The 19,114-nt window shown below is 56.1% G+C and overlaps 1 protein-coding gene across 5 annotated transcripts; it reads left to right on the top strand.

Annotated features, from left to right (window-relative positions):
- Positions 1-604: 604 nt before the first annotated feature.
- Positions 605-18,695, top strand: BCAN (brevican). 5 transcript variants are annotated; one of them, XM_027529998.1, is made up of 14 exons: positions 605-806; positions 4,717-4,827; positions 5,517-5,891; positions 6,176-6,350; positions 6,637-6,764; positions 7,764-8,057; positions 10,105-10,338; positions 10,896-11,543; positions 14,947-15,054; positions 15,728-15,886; positions 16,490-16,572; positions 16,935-17,079; positions 17,670-17,860; positions 18,184-18,695. In XM_027529998.1, the coding sequence occupies exons 2-14, from the start codon at positions 4,737-4,739 to the stop codon at positions 18,289-18,291; spliced, it is 2,739 nt and encodes a 912-aa protein (XP_027385799.1). In that variant the 5' UTR covers positions 605-806; positions 4,717-4,736; the 3' UTR covers positions 18,292-18,695. The 5 variants fall into 5 exon arrangements, 4 of the variants coding, with proteins under 4 accessions (XP_027385799.1, XP_027385819.1, XP_027385794.1 ...); XM_027529993.1 differs by having other exon boundaries at positions 613-810; XM_027530005.1 differs by lacking the exon at positions 605-806 and adding an exon at positions 4,421-4,525.
- The last annotated feature ends 419 nt before the right edge of the window (positions 18,696-19,114 follow it).

Raw genomic sequence — 19,114 nt, 5'->3', positions numbered from 1 at the left:
CCATGTCTAGAGAGGTCCTGACTTGCTTTCCTTAACCCATGAATCTGCTGCCTAACCTCCATCCTTCCAGCTGCAAAGTCAGCTCCTCCTCTGTGCAGGGAGTGGGAGCATCACGGAAGACAAAACCCAATCAGAGCTTCCTCCAGGGAGGTGACTAAGGTCACTTGCACCTGATCCTGCCTCCAAAAAAGAGATTCCCTCCCCCACTTATACGTGTGATGTCTCTCCAGGAGCAAAGCCTCCCTCCCATTCTCCCTTCATCCTTTTCTCTACTGGCTGAGTCCCTCCTCCTCTCCCCCTGAAAAACGGGAAGTCCCTCCGACAGTCTAACTTCCATCCCTCCAGCTGCAACATCATCCTGTAGATCGCGAGCGCTCCCTGCCCGCCCCTTCTGCCTTCCCTCCCTCCCTCCCTACTCCAAGTCTTCGGCTTCTCATCCCCAGGACGATGTCCTACTTCGCTCGTCCTTGCTCTCGCGGCTGCCGCCGCCGGGAACCGATGCAGAGAAGGCAGCGGGTCGCGTGATCTTCCCGAGCCCCCCGCGTTCCCAGCCTGGGGGCAGGGGCGGCTTCGAGGAAGGGCGGGGCGGGGGCGGGGGGAAAGAAAGGGGGTTTTGTGCGGCGCCCAGCGGCCCGGCGCCCTCTTCCGAGCGTCTTGCGGGCCCAGCCTCTCCTCGCGCCCGCGCAGTCCCCGCCGCAGTCTCGGTTGCAGCTGCAGGACCGAGCCGTGGACCCAGAAGAGACCCCCAAAGGAGGGGGCAAACTTCGCGGTGCCTCACCCCCACCCCGGTCCTCAGTTGCCTGCCGGTAGGTGAGTGTGACGGCATCCCGGCCTCCCACCTGGGAGGGAGAGAGAAGGGCGCTCCCGGCGGCTGCCCTGTGGTCTGCTGCCCCGACCCCTCAGCCTTTGCCTCCCGCGGCCCCGGCGCACTCACCCCACAGACCCCTGACACCTCGGCGAGGCCGGCTGTCGGCCAGCTCGGAGCGCCCACGGCCCCTGCTACCAATCCTGCCATCTCCAGCTCTGCCGCTGGCACCCCCATTGCTGCTTGCAGTCTAACCCGCAGCCCCCTCGAGTCCGCGAGCTCATGGGAACGCCCCTCTGGGTTCTCGCGTCTTCCCTGCTGCGGGCTCCAGTCCCAGCACTACGGCGGAGATTTCCGACCTTCATCCTCCGCCCCTGGGTACCCACGGTGCAGGCAGCAGCGCGGGAGGAGCCGGGGCGGGCCACCCTAGGGGTACCTCCTCGTAGCTCGCGCGACAGCCGACAGGAGCCTCTGTATTGGGTGGTCCTGGCGCCCACTGGAAATGGAATCCCAACTTACTTGATAAGTGACCTTGGGCAAATTAGTTGACCTCCCTGAACCTCGGATTCCTCATTGATGTAATGCCTAAAGAGTATTTTTCTTAAAGTTGAGGTTATACATGGAAAAGACTTCCCAGGTGGCACTAGTGGTAAAGAACTCGCCTGCCAATGCAGGAGACATGAGAGAGAAGGGTTCGATCCCTGGGTGGGGAAGATCCCCTGGAGGAGGGCATGGCAACCCACTCCAAAATTCTTGCCTGGAGAATCCCCTGGACAGAGGAGCCTGGCAGGCTGCAGTCCATGGGGTCGCAAAGAGTCAGACAGGACTGGATGCAACTTAGCACGCACACAGGCATTCATGGGAAGCATTTAGTTAAGAGGCCTGGCTCAGGTAGACAGAAACTGTCAGCTGGAATTCCAGTTAGCACTCCTGTTTTCCTTCCTAGCACTGCTTTTGGGCTGGGAAGCACTCCCCTCCCCCGTCAAGTACTTCCATACTCCCTTCCTATCAGAATAGCTCAGCCCACGGGGTTCTAACAGGACTAAGATTTGCCATCAATTTTATTAGCATCATTAGTATCTGTGTTATTCCTATTCCAGGTAATACAGTGAGATCAAGGGACACTGTTACCCACAGATCCACCCCAAGTATTACCAGTGCCTGTACTGTCATGGCTAACTTTGCCGTTGATAACAGCATCACCCACATTTCAGGTTTTATAATTCACAATAGCTCAGCTGGCGATGTTGCTAATCATATTATTAGTTGTGCTTCCAATAAATAAGCCTATTTTTTACAATGACTGCAATTACTCCTGTAGGCCCTGTTAAGGCCTCAATGATATTGTGTAGGTTCCTGTTGCCCCTCACAGGGCCTCAAAGGGGATAGCTGAAAGCTTCCCCCCTGAGGTGACCAAAGTTCTGGCCTCCTGTGCATCCCTGCTGACTCTGCTGAGCACTGGAGCTCAGTTCCTATGGGGCAGACCTTGCACTGCCAGCCGGTGGACATTCAGCATGGAGATGGTGGGCACACACAGCCTGGTCTTGATTCTCTGTGGACTGGATTTATGAAGCCTGTGAGGGGATAGACATCCATCGTCAGACAGGAATGGTAATGTTGTAACATGAGGGAAGTTTCCCAAACAGCTGGGGAAACTCAACACAAGGGCAGAAATCCAGAAACTGGAGTGGAGGAATGGTGTGGCATCAGGGGAAGGGACAGGAAGAGTGCTGAGCTCCTGAGGTTAGAGATGGAGTGGTGTGTCCAGCTCTGGAGAATGAGAAGATGGAACGGAGGTGGGAGGATGTGTGGGATGGAGACTAAGGCTTGGATCCCTGAGTCTAAGTCTTGGACCAAAAGAGGGGATGCTTAAGTTTTCTCAGGACTTCTAGCTATTCCAGGAAGGGGCTGAGGTCCAAGCTTGGCGGGACTGGTGAGGGGGTAGGAGGTGTGCAGAACTCTCTGCTCCTAGGAACCACACAATCAGAGCCACCCTCCTGGCCTTGCTAATCAGTGACACCCAATCCTGGAGGTAGGGGTGGGATACCCTCCATGATTCAGCACATCCAGGTCCTCATCAGCTTCAGACTTTCTCCCCTCATTCCCCCACCTACGTAACAGGGGTGAAAGGAGGTTCTAGGGTGTTGGTCCCAGAGTGGTTCCAACTATATGGGTTTCTGGGCCGCCCGTCAAAGAGCTGTGAGTAGCTCCAGCCCTAGCCCAGGGAGAGGGGAGGGAAGGTGCCAGAGAGGGGCCTAGCTCAGGACCTGGCACAGCTCAAAGGCACGGCAAAACAGTCTCCCAAGCACCCGGCAGGCACTGACTGTTCATGCCAAATGGTCCCCTCTCCAACCCCAGAAAGCAGTCCTCTCAAGTGCTCCCATGCCCAGAGCTGCTCCCAGCTTCCTCTGATTGGGTCCCAACAAGAACCTCCTCCCTCTCAAAGGTCAAAGAGAGGCTCTGGGTATCTGGCTCCTGCCATTCCACCCCCACCTCTGACCCTGAGGAAATGATGCCCAGCCACACTGGGGAAACGGAGATCACAGTGGTGGGGAGGCGTCCTTAGGAAGATCTGGGATCTTTGGGAGGATCTGGGAGAAGAGGGTAATTTCCTATCAGCTCAGGCTCAGGAAATGGGATATATATATATATATATATATATATATATATATACAAGGGCAGAGCCTGATTGGTCAGGGAAGATGGGGAGTAGCCAGTGGGAAGAAGCCTGATGTCAAGGAAGTCTTGCTTATAGTCTAACCTTCATCTCTCCTGCTGCACCCCTGGCCTATTCCATGGCAGTTTGGGACTCCATGCTCTTTTGAGGCTAGGCCAACCATTAAAAAATGAAGTTGGCTCTGCAGCCTTCCCTCCTTGGGGCACACTGGCCTGGTACTTGACTTGGTTCCACTGGGGACTCAGTTTCAACCCTATCCCTCTCTGAGCCCTTTCTCAATGTCCCACCCCCACCCATCCATTATGAGAGTGTAATAAGTGCCTTGAGATCTTCAGAGGAATAGTCTGAGTTCTCAGAGCTTCTGATGGCCAAGAGCAGATGGGAAATGGTCCCTCTCATTTATTCTCACACATCCCCCTTAGCCTGGTGCTGGAGTTGGGGGAGGAAGAGGCTGGATGGAGTCCAGACTAGCAGAGACAGGGGCTTTGTCCCAGCTGGTTTCTGAGCCAGGAGATCCGGTGGGAAAGCCCGTGCCAGGCAGAAAGGAAAGGCTGGGAAGGAGGGAGAAGGCAGCCAAGGAGGAGGGGGTGGAGGATGCTGGGGGGTAAAGAGAAGAGTTTCCTTATAAGTAATGGTGCAGTGTAGAGGGGGGAGGTCAAGGAGGGGTTAGACTGGAGAGAGCTGTACATTGCCTGGGTTTAGTCTAGGAAGTCTTCCTGGAGGAAGCTAGGGAGGAAGGTATAGGGAGGAAAAGTTGGATAGGTATTGTGGGAGGAGGAGGGTCCAAACAAGTCTGGCCCTGGGAGGACAGAGGGGACTCTAAGCATAATAGCATCTGCCATTATGCTATATGCCATAAGCACTTGTTGAGCTCTTACTGTATGCAGGGTTTATTTGTTTCTGTTGTTTTTCTTTTTTGATGGAATGCACTCTGAAAGCACATAGCCTCATCACAACCTGTGAAGTGGTAGTAATGGTGCTCCTTTACAAGTAAGAAAATAAAGGCTTAATGAGAGAATAAAGAACTTGCCTGAAGTCACATGGTGAGCTGACAGCACCCAGGTCTTGGTTCTGAATAAGAATCCCCTGGGGGGAGACAGGGATCAGAAGGAGTGTTAATAAATAATGAGGTGGGGACAGTGGGCTCCTGGAGTCAGGATATGTATGATCCATGTGGATCCGGTGGGGAGTCAGAAGTCCATCCTGAGGTCTAATCCCATCTCTCCTCCTCCAGTCCCTCCCTCATCCTGCAGCATGGCCCCACTGTTCCTGCCCCTCCTGGCAACCCTGGTTCTGGCCTGGATCCCTGTGGCCTTGGCTGATGCTCTGGAAGGAGACAGCTCAGGTAAGTAACCCCACTCAGGGTCATGGTTTGTCTCCTACATCTCCCCTGTGGTAGGAAGGAGCCTCTTGTCCAGCCCTAAGCAACCTCTGTCAGCCTCCAGGGCCCAGGAATTGGGAGCACTGTGGGGGAGGGCCTATGCAGGGACACTTGAAAATCAGGGATGATTTGTGGGCCCTTGATAGGGTGATGGAATTTGGGGAGTAGGGCTGGGGTGGGGCACTAGGTACAAGGCTGTCGGTCTCTAGGGTGGAGGATGGGGGACCCTCCGGGACTATGAATGGGGCTGCGAGGCTGAACAGGGATGGAACTGGAAGAAATCCAGAAAGGGGCTCTGAAGGAACAGACTAGGGAAATTTTGAGAAGAGGGTTGCAGGACCCAGGGGTGAGGCTTGAGGACCCAGAGTGGGGCCCAGGAATCCTAGGGTGGTATTGGGAGGCTCTGGGGGCAAAACTAGCTGAGAGACTTTGTGGACGGGTCTGTCGACCCTGAGGGGTGGGCGTGAGGGACCTACAGGTGAGTTTGCAGGACTCAGCGGCCAGAGCCCTGAGTTCCTGGTTGGGGGCCGGGGGGCGGGGTTACGAAAACCCGAGGGCGGGGCGTTGGGATCCTGGGGCGGGGCTTAGAAACCCCGGGGTGGGGCGCGGTAGATCTACAACGCGAAGTTCCAGCCGGCTCCGCCCGTCCACAGAGGACAGGGCCTTCCGCGTGCGCATCGCGGGCGACGCGCCGCTGCAGGGCGTGCTGGGCGGCGCCCTCACCATCCCATGCCACGTTCACTACCTGCGGCCGTCGCCGAGCCGCCGGGCCGCGCAGGGCTCCCCGCGGGTTAAGTGGACCTTCCTGTCCGGCGGCCGGGAGGCCGAGGTGCTAGTGGCGCGGGGCCTACGCGTCAAGGTGAGCGAGGCCTACCGGTTCCGCGTGGCACTGCCTGCTTACCCGGCGTCACTCACCGACGTCTCCCTGGTGCTGAGTGAGCTGCGGCCCAACGACTCAGGCATTTACCGCTGCGAGGTCCAGCACGGCATCGACGACAGCAGCGACGCGGTGGAGGTCAAGGTCAAAGGTGAGAGGTCGGAGATGGAGAGGGTTCCCGGAGAAGGGGAGGGGAGCCCACTGTGTGGGACGGAAGCAGACGCCTAGAAGACGCAGACCGAACTGGAAAAGGAGTTTACCTCCTTTCTTTCTTCAGGCGGAGGAAAATTCTACCCACAGTCTAAATTAAGTCCCTCATGCTGTAGAGTGAGCACAATCTGGACTTTACCCTTTGTCTACAGGGGAGTGACAAGGAGAGTAAGGGGAAGTCAGTGTGCTGGGTGATCCCGCCTCAGGGTCCTCTCTGCCCCTCAGGGGTCGTCTTTCTCTACCGGGAGGGCTCTGCCCGCTACGCTTTCTCCTTCGCTGGGGCCCAGGAGGCCTGTGCCCGCATCGGAGCCCGAATCGCCACTCCGGAGCAGCTCTATGCCGCCTACCTCGGGGGCTATGAACAGTGTGACGCTGGCTGGCTGTCCGACCAGACCGTGAGGTGGGCTGGGGCTGTTGACCACGAATTTCTAGTTGTTTCTGAGGGGGCTATGGCTTCTGATTCTACCAGGGGCTGCCGGCTGCTGCCACAGGCGGGCCCTATAGGGCTCCCTGCCTGTGGGAGACGAAGTTGGTCTGCGGCGGGCGGGTTAGGACTGTGTGCTGGCGGGGATGCATTTCTGCAGAGCTGAGAAGACACTTGGCTGCACTGAAAGCAATGTGATTGGTGGGGGGCGGGGGTCACCACAGGACGGCTCCTGGTGAAGGCATTTGTACTTCCGCCCCAGGTATCCCATCCAGACGCCACGAGAGGCCTGTTATGGAGACATGGATGGCTTCCCTGGGGTCCGGAACTACGGAGTGGTCGACCCCGATGACCTCTATGATGTTTACTGTTATGCTGAAGAACTAAATGGTGATTGGGGGTGGGAGGTTCCCAGGGGAAGAGACCCCTCTCCAGGGCTGCCCTTAGGTCCTCCTGGGCCTCTGCTGGACCTTACCATACTGTGTTTAAGTGTGTAGCCAGGAGTAAGGGAAACAGTGTCCCTCTCTCCAAACGCTGTCATAGAGACAAGTCCAAACACTGTCATAGAGACAGGTTCACAGCCAAAGCCTCCAGACAGGTGGCTGAGATAGGAGATTGAGTTTGACTCTGCTGCCACCTGCTGTACATCTCTTTGGTGGATATCCAGTGTTAGTGGCTCAGTCGTGTCTGACTCTGCAACCCCATGCACTACTGGGCTCCTCTGTCCATGGGTTTCTCCAAGCAAGAATACTGGAGTGGGTAGCCATTCCCTTCTCCAGGGGATCTTCCTGATCCAGGGATCAAACCCCAGTCTCCCGCATTGCAGGCTGATTCTTTACCATCAGACCCACCAGAAGGTTCCATACATCCCTTTACGTTTTAGCATCTTTGAGCCTCAGTTTCCTTCCTTGCAGAATGAGGAAGTTGGGCCAGGTTCCTTTGAGTAGTAGTATCCATCCTAAGGTTCTGTCAATGGCATCCCACTCCAGTACTCTTGCCTGGAAAATCCCATGGACGGAGGAGCCTGGTAGGCTGCAGTCCATGGGGTCGCAAAGAGTCAGACACAACTGAGCGACTTCACTTTGACTTTTCACTTTCATGCATTGGAGAAGGAAATGGCAACCCACTCCAGTGTTCTTGCCTGGAGAATCCCAGGGACGGGAGAGCCTGGTGGGCTTCCGTCGATGGGGTCGCACAGAGTTGGACACCACTGAAGTGACTTAGCAGCAGCAAGGTTCTGTCAAGACTTTGATCCTGTGAAGTAGGACGATGGGCTCCATGTCACAGATGAGGAAACTGAGGCCCAGAGGAGCTTGCCCAGAGTCCCAGTGGGAGCCCCGGGTGGAAGGAGCTACCTTCCTGGTAACCCAGCCTCTTTTTCCTCCCCAGGAGAGCTGTTCCTGGGTGCCCCTCCAGACAAGCTGACCTTGGAGGAGGCGCGGACATACTGCCAGGAGCGGGGTGCTAAGATTGCAACCACCGGCCAGCTGTATGCAGCCTGGGATGGTGGCCTGGACCGCTGCAGCCCTGGCTGGCTGGCTGATGGCAGTGTGCGCTACCCCATCGTCACCCCCAGCCAGCGCTGTGGTGGGGGCCTCCCTGGTGTCAAGACTCTCTTCCTCTTCCCCAACCAGACTGGCTTCCCCAACAAGCACAGCCGCTTCAACGTCTACTGCTTCCGAGGTGAGCCCACTCCCTTGCAGAGGCTGAGACCAACCTCAGGCAGTCAGAGTCGAGCCCTCCAGTTCCACCCTGGCCCTGACCAGTTTCTCCTGGGTCTTTGCCATTTGCCTCCTGGTGCTGCGGGTGGTGCCCTCTGACTTGGTCTGTGTGGCCTCAAGGAGGGCTCACCTCTCTGCATTGCCTAAACTGCCCCCTCTCCCCTATTGGGCTGCCAATCATGTCTCCATCTCTGGTCAGCTCATGAACAGAGCAGAGATGACCAACACTCTCTGAATCCAAGGAATGATCCACTTCACTTAACCAAATAGCCTCCAGAGCCCTCAGCAGGGTTTCCAGAGCCTTCAGCTTAAGCTTGAAGGTATCAACTCTTTAACACCAAATACTGATGGACAGATGTAATCCCCTACCCCTCACAGGGAGCAGATCCTTAAGGACAGTTGGGTGTAGAGACAGCTTCCTGCCCACGTCTTATATTGAGAGCTAGAGGAGAGGCACAGGGCCCAGGCCAAGGGTGACTGACAGTTAGGGAGGCATTGCCGTAGAGTATCTGAGTCCTTGCCCCAGCTGGGAGCCTTCAGTAGTACTGGTACTTTAGTTGTACTAATACTGGTATTTCTGCTGGAGGCAGAAATGGTGGTAGAAGAAACAGTCTTTACCCTCAGGGAGCCCCTAGTCTGAAGGAGGAAGATGCAACTGCTGCCATGGGAGCCCCGAGTCTGACTGAAGACAAGATGTCTCACTCCCAGCATGAGGAAAGACTGGGAGAAAAGCTTTACTTCCACTGGGACTGATCTCCAGACAGCTTTGGCCTGAGGCTGGGTGGAGTAGGAAAGTCAAGTCCACAGGAAGACAGGTCCATCTGAATAGGCTTACTGGAACATGGATAATGGTGATGATGATAATTATAATAACAGTAGCTAACACTTCTAACACTGATTGTAATTATATGCCAAGCACTATTCTGGGATGAAATGGAAAGAGGAACTGAATCAGGAGATGGAGCTAGGGAGGAGGATGACTAGAGTGGGGAGCAGGTGGGGACAGAAGCAGCCTAGGGCACAGGTTAGCTTGTCGGTATGCTGCTGCTGCTGCTAAGTCGCATCAGTCATGTCTGACTCTGTGCGACCCCACAGACGGCAGCCCAACAGGCTCCTCTGTCCATGGGATTCTCCAGGCAAGAGTACTGGAGTGGGTTGCCATTGCCTTCTCCGTCTGGTATGAGCAGGTGACAAAGGCAGGCAGGACATGCTGTCCTGTGCTGTCTGGCTGAGCAAGGACAGCCCCCAGGGCTTTTCTTAGCCCAATTCCACCTTCCCTTCACTGGTTTTCTGCTCTTGGTTCCCTTCCCCAGAGACAAGTCAATTCATTCTAAAAATCTGGTTATTTGAAGAGAGCAGGTCCTGAAATGATAGGTCTGCTCATCCTTTGCCCTTTTGCCCCAACACTGAGATCGTCTGGTGGTGATGGTGGAATGTCCTTCCTGTTCTCTGTCCTTCAGCTCTCCTGTGGTGATGGCAGCCTGTCCCCATCCATTTCTAAAGTCTTGGAATGACTGGGATCCCTCACATCTTGCCCCAAACCCAGGGTCCCACAGTGCTGAGGCCATTCTGTTCATCCTTCTGTCTCCAAGGGATGGCTTCTCTCCTGAGCCTTTCTTTACCAGTCTGTCTAAAGTAGTACTTCCCATCTCCTTACTCTGCTGAATTGTTCTTTAGATGGTAAAGTTATAATGTATGTTTAATTGCTTATCTGTATCTAGAATATAATAATAGGGGCAGAAATCATACTATTTGGCTCTGCACTCCGTCCTCAGTGCCCAGGAGATTGCTTGGCATGGTACATAGTGGACACTTGATTAATGCTTGAGGAATGAGTGATGAAGTCCTGGGGTGCTCCCTGGGCCCCATGAGTGCTTCACAGAGAGGATGAGAGAGAATTAAGAGAATTCCATGATCTCTCAGTCTAACCCAGAGCCCTCACATGCAGGCATGGGCTGGGGGGAGAGCCACCTCTCTAACCTCCCACTGGCACTTTCCTTCTGCCACAGACTCTGCCCAGCCTTCTGCCATCCCTGAGGCAGCCAACCCAGCCTCTCACCTGGCCTCTGATGCACTGGAAGCCATTGTCACAGTGACTGAGACCCTGGAGGAACTGAAGCTGCCCCAGGAAGCTGTGGAAAGCGAGTCCCGAGGAGCCATCTATTCCATCCCCATTATAGAGGATGGAGGTGGTGGGAGCTCCACTCCAGAAGACCCAGCAGAGGCCCCTAGAACCCTCCTAGGTAACTCAAGTCTCTCATCCTGGGGGTGTCTTTGCCTGGAAGAAGTTAGAGGCAGAAGGGGCCGGCCTGGGCTGAGGCCGGGGTTGTCCCCACTGTGGCTCTGCCCTCTCAACAGCACAGTAGTGCAAGGCACCGCCCTTGTCCCTCTGCCAACCTTTGCCTTTCCAGCAGAGCCCACTCCCAAATGGCTAGATCTGGAGATGCCTGGACTAAGAAGCTGCCCTTTGGGAAGGCAGGATCTCCTTTCTTTGGTCCCTCCTCCCCATCACCTATCCAAAATAAACAGAATTTTAACAGACTGGTAGAGGGAGATGCAACCACCAGGTTTTCCTGGACTAATGACACCTCACAGAGCCTTCTCAAGTGTTGCCTTAATATTACAACTCCGGTTGAAATTCTTCTGGTTCAGAGCAAAGACAATTCCTCCCCAGGGCAGCCTCTCGCCTCTCCCCCAGGGCTCACCCTCCCCAGCCCCACTTGTCCACCGCTTCCCCTTCCTTCTTCCTGTCCTCTGGCGGGTGCTGTCCCTGGTGCTGAATCATCTGTGCTTTGCCTAGAATTCGAAACCCAATCCATTGTGCCTCCATTGGGGTCCTCAGAAGAGGAAGGCAAGGTGTTGGAGCAAGAAGAGAGATACAGGGGTGAAGAAGAGAAAGAAGAGGAAGAAGAAGAGGAGGAGGTGGAGGATGAGGCCCTGTGGGCCTGGCCCAGTGAGCTCAGCAGCCTGGACCCAGAGGCCCCTCTCCCCACTGAGCCCGTTCCAGAGGAGTCACTCACCCAGGCATCGCCTCCAGTGAGGGCTGCCCTCCAGCCTGGTGTATCACCACCACCCTATGATGAGCCAGAGGCTCCCAGGCCTCCAAGGGTCCTTGGACCACCCACCAAGACCCTGCCCACTCCTAGGGAGGGGAACCTGGCATCCCCCCCACCTTCCACTCTGGTTGGGGCAAGAGAGATAGAGGAGGAGACTGGGGGTCCTGAGCTCTCTGGGGCCCCTCGAGGAGAGAGTGAGGAGACAGGAAGCTCCGAGGATGCCCCTTCCCTGCTTCCAGCCACACGGGCCCCTGGGGATACCAGGGATCTGGAGACCCCCTCTGAAGAGAATTCCAGAAGAACTGTCCCAGCAGGGACTTCAGTGCGTGCCCAGCCAGTGCTGCCCACTGACAGTGCCAGCCGTGGTGGAGTGGCCGTGGCCCCCTCATCAGGTAACTTTGCCCAAGGCTCAGCCTCCCTCCTTCTCCTCCTCCTCTTCCTCCCCCTGCAGCTCTGGATCACCTGACCCATAGTCCTTTAACCCACCATTGCCCCTTTGCCTTCATTCTCCTACCCACCTCCACCTGCAGGCTTCCAGTCCTGGATGCCCCACTTTGTGACTACCATCCCAGCTCTCTGACTTCTCACCCTATAACCCCCAACTCCGTGACTCCCACCCTGTGACCTCTCCCTGTTTCTGGAATCCTCACTGTGACCCCCAGCCCCACCACCAACCACCTGGAACTTTTTCCTAGCCTCAGTTCTCTACCTGTGACTCACATCTCACTGGCCCCACAGAGCACCCTCAGGCCTTGCTCAGTGGGTGCCCTCACAGCCTTTTGCATTCTTCAAGGCCCAGGCCCATCCCCTGCTGCCTCCTCCCCATCCTGTATGCCTCTTCCCTTCAGCTGCCTCCCACTGGTATCAGGGAAGCCTGGAGTCCCGTTCCCACCCCTCAACCTTTGGGGTCCAGGAGAGCCCTTATCCCCACAGAGCCTTAAGCAACTACTTCTATGAAGTACTTTTTTCAACTGTTTCATGGAAACAAGCCTTGGAAATAAATCTCTATTAAACTGCTTTATAACCAGAACTCTGGCACCCTCTGTCTCCACCCCCAGCTGTTTGCCCCTTTCATCCCATGGATTTGTGTGCTGGGTAGCTCTTTGGTGCTTCTTGTGGTTCCATCTCTGTCTCTGTCTCTCTCTCTCTCTCCCTGGGTCTTTGTGTGTCTTTGTGCCTCTTCCTTTTCCATCTTCAGCCTGCACCCTTTCCTGTCCTACTGGTCTAACAGCCCCTTGCTGTTTCTTCATGCTCTCCTCAGGCTTGTCTCTGCCTTCCTTCCTGTCCCCTGACATCTACACATTACCCCAGAGAAGTCTGTCTCTCAGTCTGTGGGCGTGCTGGGAGTTGTGTTCCCTCACTTCTGACAGGGAGAAACCTCTGCAGCCCAGAGTGTGTGCATGTGTGTGTGTGTGCGTGTGCGCACATGTGTGTGTATATGTCCCTTTGTATTCACTTCTGATCCAGCCTCTTGGCTCCCATCTAGAGCCGCACACACAGGGTCCTGACAGAGAGAGCCCATCCTAGCGTGGAGGCCGTTTCCTGGCATCCAGGTGCCCCAAGAGCCTGTTCCCCTCCCGCAAACATCCACGGGGGTTAGAATCTCACTTTCATGCCCATGATCTCTCCCTCCTCCACTAACTCCTGTGCTAATGACTACCCTCACCCGCTATTTTACCCTCCCTGAACCCAAAGGATCTCAAAGTTGCTAATGCTGGAGAAGACACAGATCAGCAAGGGAAGATGGAAAGTGTGGAGGGAGGGGGAATGGGGAGTTAGGTTTTGGGGTCTGAGACCAAGAAGCCCTACCTATTCAGTGAAGGCTGAATTTCCACATGGAGATGTCTGGAGAAGGCTGGGATCCTCCTAGTCCCAGGACCACTCTTCTAGATGGTCCAGGGTGGGCTCAGGGTCTCTGCATCACACCTAGGCTCATGCATTTTGACTACTGGCTCCCTGCCCAGCTGGCCTTGGAGTACAGTGCTGCACTGGGCGGGAAGGGGCTTTGGTGGGAGAGGAGCACCATTGGAAGTATCTGTGGTGTCTTAGTTACACCACCTGGGGGATGAGTGAGTGGTCCTCCAGCCCGCTATTGCAGCAGGAAGGCAGGGATAACTTTCTGAGTGTGTATAATAGTTGATCCAAAAGGGGTGGGGGGATGGGAATACCAGAAAGTCTTGAGAAGTTCCTTCACCAACAACACAGCTTCCCCTCCTGGTCAGGTTCTGCCACTCACAGCCAGGGAGAGGGAACTTTGGCTTGGGTGGGACTCCACAGACCAAGTTTGAGGGTCTTTGTCCACCAGGATTGGAGGGTTGGGCAGAGAGGACCCCAGGGGGAGCAGAAAAGTGTGAGGAATGGAAAGGGAGTTCAGGACTCCTACCTTGTGTAGGACCTAGTGCTTAAGGAGTTAAGTAAAACACCTCCCCTCCTTGCTTCACCCTGGGAGGCAGCAACACCAGATTGGAAGAAACTGTTGGCAGAAAGGGTGATGACAGGGAGTGTGGTGCTGGAACAGCTGATTCATTTTACCCAGAACAGCTAGGTCATCCCAGAAAAATTCTTTGAACCAACTCCAGCTCCTCCTCCCCCCACCTCTGCTCTGATCCCCACCAGGCAGTGGGATCTCGGGCCAGAGTGAAGCATTGTGGGCCCTGGCCTTGGCCTCCAAGAGTGGATGGCATGGTCTGAAGGTCCCGCCCCAAGCTGGGCTGAGAACCCTGACCTGTCCTGTCAGTCTGTGAGCTCATCTTCTCCCGGTCCTCTGGAACAGAAAGCAGTCGAATTTGTCAGCCCCTTCAGCACCCAGGCCCAGCGTAGGGGCAGCCACCCAGCATCCTGAGAGAGAGTGCAGAAAAGGAGGCAGATGGCCTAGCCAGCTGGAGCTGGACCTAGATAACAGATTGCAGGCCTTCAGGGTAGTGTGTTAGTCCAAGAAGACTGCCTGGAGGAGAGGGAACCAGAAGGAAGGAGTTGAAAGGGTTTCTAGGCTGGGGGAACCTTCAGAAGGCCCCAAGTGGAGGGGGAAAGGGGAGTCTGGTGAGTGGGGAGAGTCTGAAGAGATAAGGAGGAGAGGCAGAGGTTGGATGATGTTGAGAGACTGTGGAGCCAGTGCTGCAAGACAGGGGGAGCTACTGGGCTCCATTCCTGGGATGGGTTGGGGGCAGTGGGGAAGGAGAGGGCATAGAGTGAGGGAAGTACATTGGATCTTCCCCCAGCAGCTTCTGGGCATGACTCTGCCCAGTGGACAGCAGGGGGAGCCAGGTTAGCTCCCTCCCGGACCACCCCAGTATCAGGTCTCAGAAGCAGTAAAGGGCAGGTCAGAACTCACTGTTCCTATGGTGACTGTCCTCTCCTTCAGTTCCACCTAGCCTATCTAAACTACCCAGAATCATGCTAAGACCTGGAGCAATGACAGGGGCTGGGGGACTAAACTCTAGACCTAGAGAAGTAAAGTGACCATCTCAATGTCACCCAGCAGAGCCAGAAGCTAGGTAAGAGTCCAGGGTGCATGACTAACAGCCTGATATCTTTCCCCTTGGTGGAGTTATACCCTGAGAGCTTTCCTGGACACATCCCCTTGGTCCCGTTAGAACCCACACTGGCAGGCATAACGATGACCAGCATAGGACTGAGCCAGTGCTGAAACAGTGAGGAGAGGAGAAACCCAGAACTCAGGCTTCAGGGAGAACATTGAGGACGCTGTGACAGCCCCCAGGACAAGGGAGTCAGAGCTGGAGGGCTGGCTGCAGAGCTGTGCTCCCCTGCCCCCCCACCTCACTTCTCTCCCCTCAGGTGACTGTGTCCCCAGCCCCTGCCACAATGGCGGGACATGCTTGGAGGAGGAGGAGGGGGTCCGCTGCCTGTGTTTGCCTGGCTATGGGGGGGACCTGTGCGATGTTGGTGAGTGTGTTGAGGGGCTGTGGTTGGGGGATCTCTGAAGCCTAGGCCCTGCCACAGTGCACTGGTTCTGGGGGAGGGGGGCGGAGGGGGAAGGGGACACTTCCCCTGTGGACCTGTCATTAGTGAACCTCCATTTGTTGTCCTTGCTCTTGGACACACCGCGCGCCTGGCGGGATCTCGGTTCCCTACCAGGGATGAACTCAGGCCTCCTGCAGTGGAAACGCAGATAATGAATTACCATTTTAGACAAATCACATAACTTCTCCGAGGCCTACCCTCAATTTCCTTATCTGTTAAGTGGAACCAAAAACGACTCTCTCGGGGAGTCTGTGAGCCTGGAATTTGGCAGGCACACTCAGTACTTGTCGGTCTCCATTCTCCTGGGAGGAGAGGAAGGTTCGGCTTTTCTTTCGGATGGCGGATGGCAGAGACCCAGGTCGGGACTCCAGCCTTCACCCTGGTCTCTCGCTGCAGAGAAGGAAGGCATCAGGGCCGCCCTGCACGAGGCCCCTCCAGCTCCTAAGCAGGCGCTCGCTCTTGGGCGCGCCCTCCTGCCCTCAGGCCCGCCCCTCGGTCTGCGGCGGTGGGAGGAGCCCAGTCTCCCTGTCTGGGGACCCAGCCTCTCAGAGTTCTGGGGTCCTCCCTATAAGCTGCCTGCCCTTCTGTGTCCCAGGCCTCCACTTCTGCAGCCCCGGTTGGGACGCCTTCCAGGGTGCCTGCTACAAGCACTTTTCTGCCCGAAGGAGCTGGGAGGAGGCGGAGAACAAGTGCCGGATGTACGGCGCGCACCTGGCCAGCATCAGCACGCCGGAGGAACAGGACTTCATCAACAGTGGGCTGGGGACAGGGAGGGAGGCGACCCTCGCCACCTGTTCTCTCATCCACACATTCCCTCACTCATCAGTCAGTCAGTTAAAGAGTGTGCTATTAACTCCCTTATACGTTCATTCAGGTACTCACTACTTGGTTTACCTCATCCATTCATTCACTTTTCCTTCCTGTCTCCCTCCTTCCCACTCCACACGTGGGCAGTGGGGCTTCTGGCAGAGGAGGGCTGAGAAGTACGCAGAAAACACACCTGCATAAGCCTGGTGGTTCCTTGGGGGCTCGTTTATAATCGCTCCCCACCTCCCTGGCTCTCCTGCCTCCATCTACTCTCCCCGACTCTGGCGCTGTTGAAAGTTTTTACTTTTTCCAGACTTTCCCTTTTCTAGCCCTAGTGGTATTTTTCCTCTTCCTTCACCCCTACGCCCCTGTCTTCCTTCCTGCCGTGTGCAGAGGTTGGAGGGAGAAATAAGGATACCGGGAAGGGTGGATTTGGGGCTGCGGGGACTTGGCCCGCTAGCGCCCACAGACCGCTCAGTGACGGGGAATGGCCGCCCTCTGCTGGCAGCAAAGCTCACTGCACACTTTCGTCTCTGCGGTTGTCCCCCAGATCGATACCGGGAGTACCAGTGGATCGGGCTCAATGACAGGACCATCGAAGGGGATTTCCTGTGGTCAGATGGCGTCCCCCTGGTGAGAGATTCCGACCACCCCTCACGTGGTCTAGGTCGTTTCTTCGAAGCACTTCTACCCTCCACCCCCAGTGACCCCCATCTCTCCGTCTCCTTTTCTTGGCCCTGTGCCTTTCCCTCTTCCTGGCCCTTCTTCCTTGTGTCCCCTTCTCTTTTCTTCTCATCTGGTTCCCATTACCCCTACCCCCAAATCCCCTGACATTTTTTCCCTTTGGGGTCCCCTACTCCCCACCCCTCTAGCCTTCCCTCTCTTGGTGCCCCTCCTCGACCCCCTTCTCCTCAAGCCCTCCAGGTCCATTCCTCCTCGTACTCCTGGTGCTGGAGCTCCTCATTACCTCCTGCATCCTCCCCCTGCCCTCCCAGCTCTATGAGAACTGGAACCCTGGGCAGCCAGACAGCTACTTCCTGTCCGGAGAGAACTGCGTGGTTATGGTGTGGCACGATCAGGGACAATGGAGTGATGTTCCCTGCAACTACCACCTGTCCTACACCTGCAAGATGGGGCTGGGTGAGGGCAGGCAAGAGGGAGGAGAGGTGGGGGCCAGGGAATCCTGGAACTGATGTGTGTGCAGGAGGAGAGTGCAAAACTACACTGAGGAATCGGAAGTGTGCCCCAGGCTGTGAGCAAGGGAGGGATAACAAATTAGACAGGCTCACTAGGAACCCCTGCTCTTTTAAACGGTTCTATTATTTTATTTGGTTTTGGCCGCGCTGGGTCTTTGCTGTGCGGGCTGTGCTCCAGTTGCGGTGAGGGGGCCGCTCTCTACTGGCAGTGCAGGAGCTCTGTGGTGGCTTCCCTTGTTGCGAAGCACAGGCTCTTGGCGCCCGGCTTCCGTACTTGCGGCTCCTGGGTTCTGGAGCACAGGCTCAGTAGTTGTGGTGAACTTAGTTGCTCCACAGCATTTGGGACCTTCCCGGATGAGGGATCAAGCCCCTGTCTCCCGCCCGGGCAGGCGGTTCGCTGCCGCTGAGCCCGCAGGGAAGCCCTTCCACCGCCCCCTCTCTGTATGTCAGCTCGTGGCCTACTCCTCTCCTCCATCCCAGCTCTGGGGACTGCTCGAGCCGGGCTCCCAGTTCCTGACTGTGTTCTCCCTGCAGTGTCCTGTGGGCCCCCACCAGAGCTGCCCCTGGCTGAAGTGTTTGGCCGCCCACGGCTGCGCTATGAAGTCGACACAGTGCTTCGTTACCGGTGCCGGGAGGGGCTGACCCAGCGCAACCTACCATTGATCCGCTGCCAGGAGAATGGTCGCTGGGGGCTTCCCCAGATCTCCTGTGTGCCCCGCAGGCCTGTGAGTGTCAGGAGGAGAAAGGTGGGAGACACTAGCCCATATTGCCTTGGGCTCTCCTAGCTCTGCCCATCGCTGGCTAGGTAAACTTGGAGTCATCACTACCGCTCTCTGGGGCACAGAGGAGGTGGGCTGAATGCTCTTGGGGTCCCCTTCAGCGCTGCTGTCTGAGAATATGCAGCCACAGTCTGGGCTCTTAAGGGCTGAGCCAGGGAGAGTATTTTGATGAGATCAGAGGTCAAGGAGCAAGAACAGGAGAGGGCAGACTCTGAGAAGAGAAAAGACAAGGAGCCCAAGGGTGGAGGGTGAGTGTGTGTCTTTCCCAGGCTCGAGCTCTGCGCCCAGTAGAGGCCCAAGAAGGACGTCCGTGGAGGCTCGTGGGGCACTGGAAGGCACGGCTGAATCCCTCTCCCAATCCTGCTCCAGGTCCCTAAGGGGCAAAGCCCCAGGCACTGCCCTCTGCCACCAAGCCTCCCTAGACCCATGCTCTCCACCACGGGAAGTGACAGCATGAGAGGGGTGCAGCTGAAGTCCACATGGTAGTGCCCAGAGGGGCTTCTGGGAAATACTGGGTTGGCCAAAAATTCGTTTGGCTTTTTCTGTAACATCAATATCTGGGTGTCTCCAGTCCTGCCTTAGGCCCTCTCCCTCCTATTCTGGGCCTCAGGGCCTTGAGTAGGTCTCTAAGTGCCTCAACTGCCCTCTCCTTGCCAGCCATCCTGTCCCCTCCATTCCCCTGGAGGCCCCTGTACCCACTCATTCTGTTTCCCAAGAGAATGGGTTTGCAGGATGGGGTACCTGTAAAACAAGCAGAAAATAAAGCTGCATTTGAGCCCAAGCAAGTCTGATGCCTGTGTGTGTGTGTGTGTGAGTGTGTGTGAAAGAGAGAGAAAAAAGTGGAGTTGGGCCGGGCCTTACAGGATATAGACCTTCTGTATTTGTTAGTTTCTGAAGGTCAGTGAAGTCAAGATGTCAGTGGATATGAGTTCATGGCACAGAATAGTCCAGTGTTTATGGAATGAATGAAACACAGGGTTTGGGAAACAGCGTAAGGATATTTGGAAGAAGCTGGAGTGCCCAGTGTCCAGTAAAGCAGACTGGAGTTCAGTCTGGGGAGAAAGGGGCTGAGGGTTCAGAGAGGAAGAGAGGTGGGTGCCTGGTGTCCCCGTTCTGAGGTTCTAGAGGGGAGTTCTCGCAAGGAGAGTGAGCGTGAAGGGAACGAAGGGGGTTACACTTCAAGCAGGCCTATTCCAGCAG

Source organism: Bos indicus x Bos taurus, chromosome 3 (genome assembly GCF_003369695.1).
Source record: "Bos indicus x Bos taurus breed Angus x Brahman F1 hybrid chromosome 3, Bos_hybrid_MaternalHap_v2.0, whole genome shotgun sequence".
Taxonomy (NCBI): Eukaryota; Metazoa; Chordata; class Mammalia; order Artiodactyla; family Bovidae; genus Bos; species Bos indicus x Bos taurus.
Note: the sequence above shows the minus strand (reverse complement) of the source record. Positions and strands in the feature narration are given on the sequence as shown.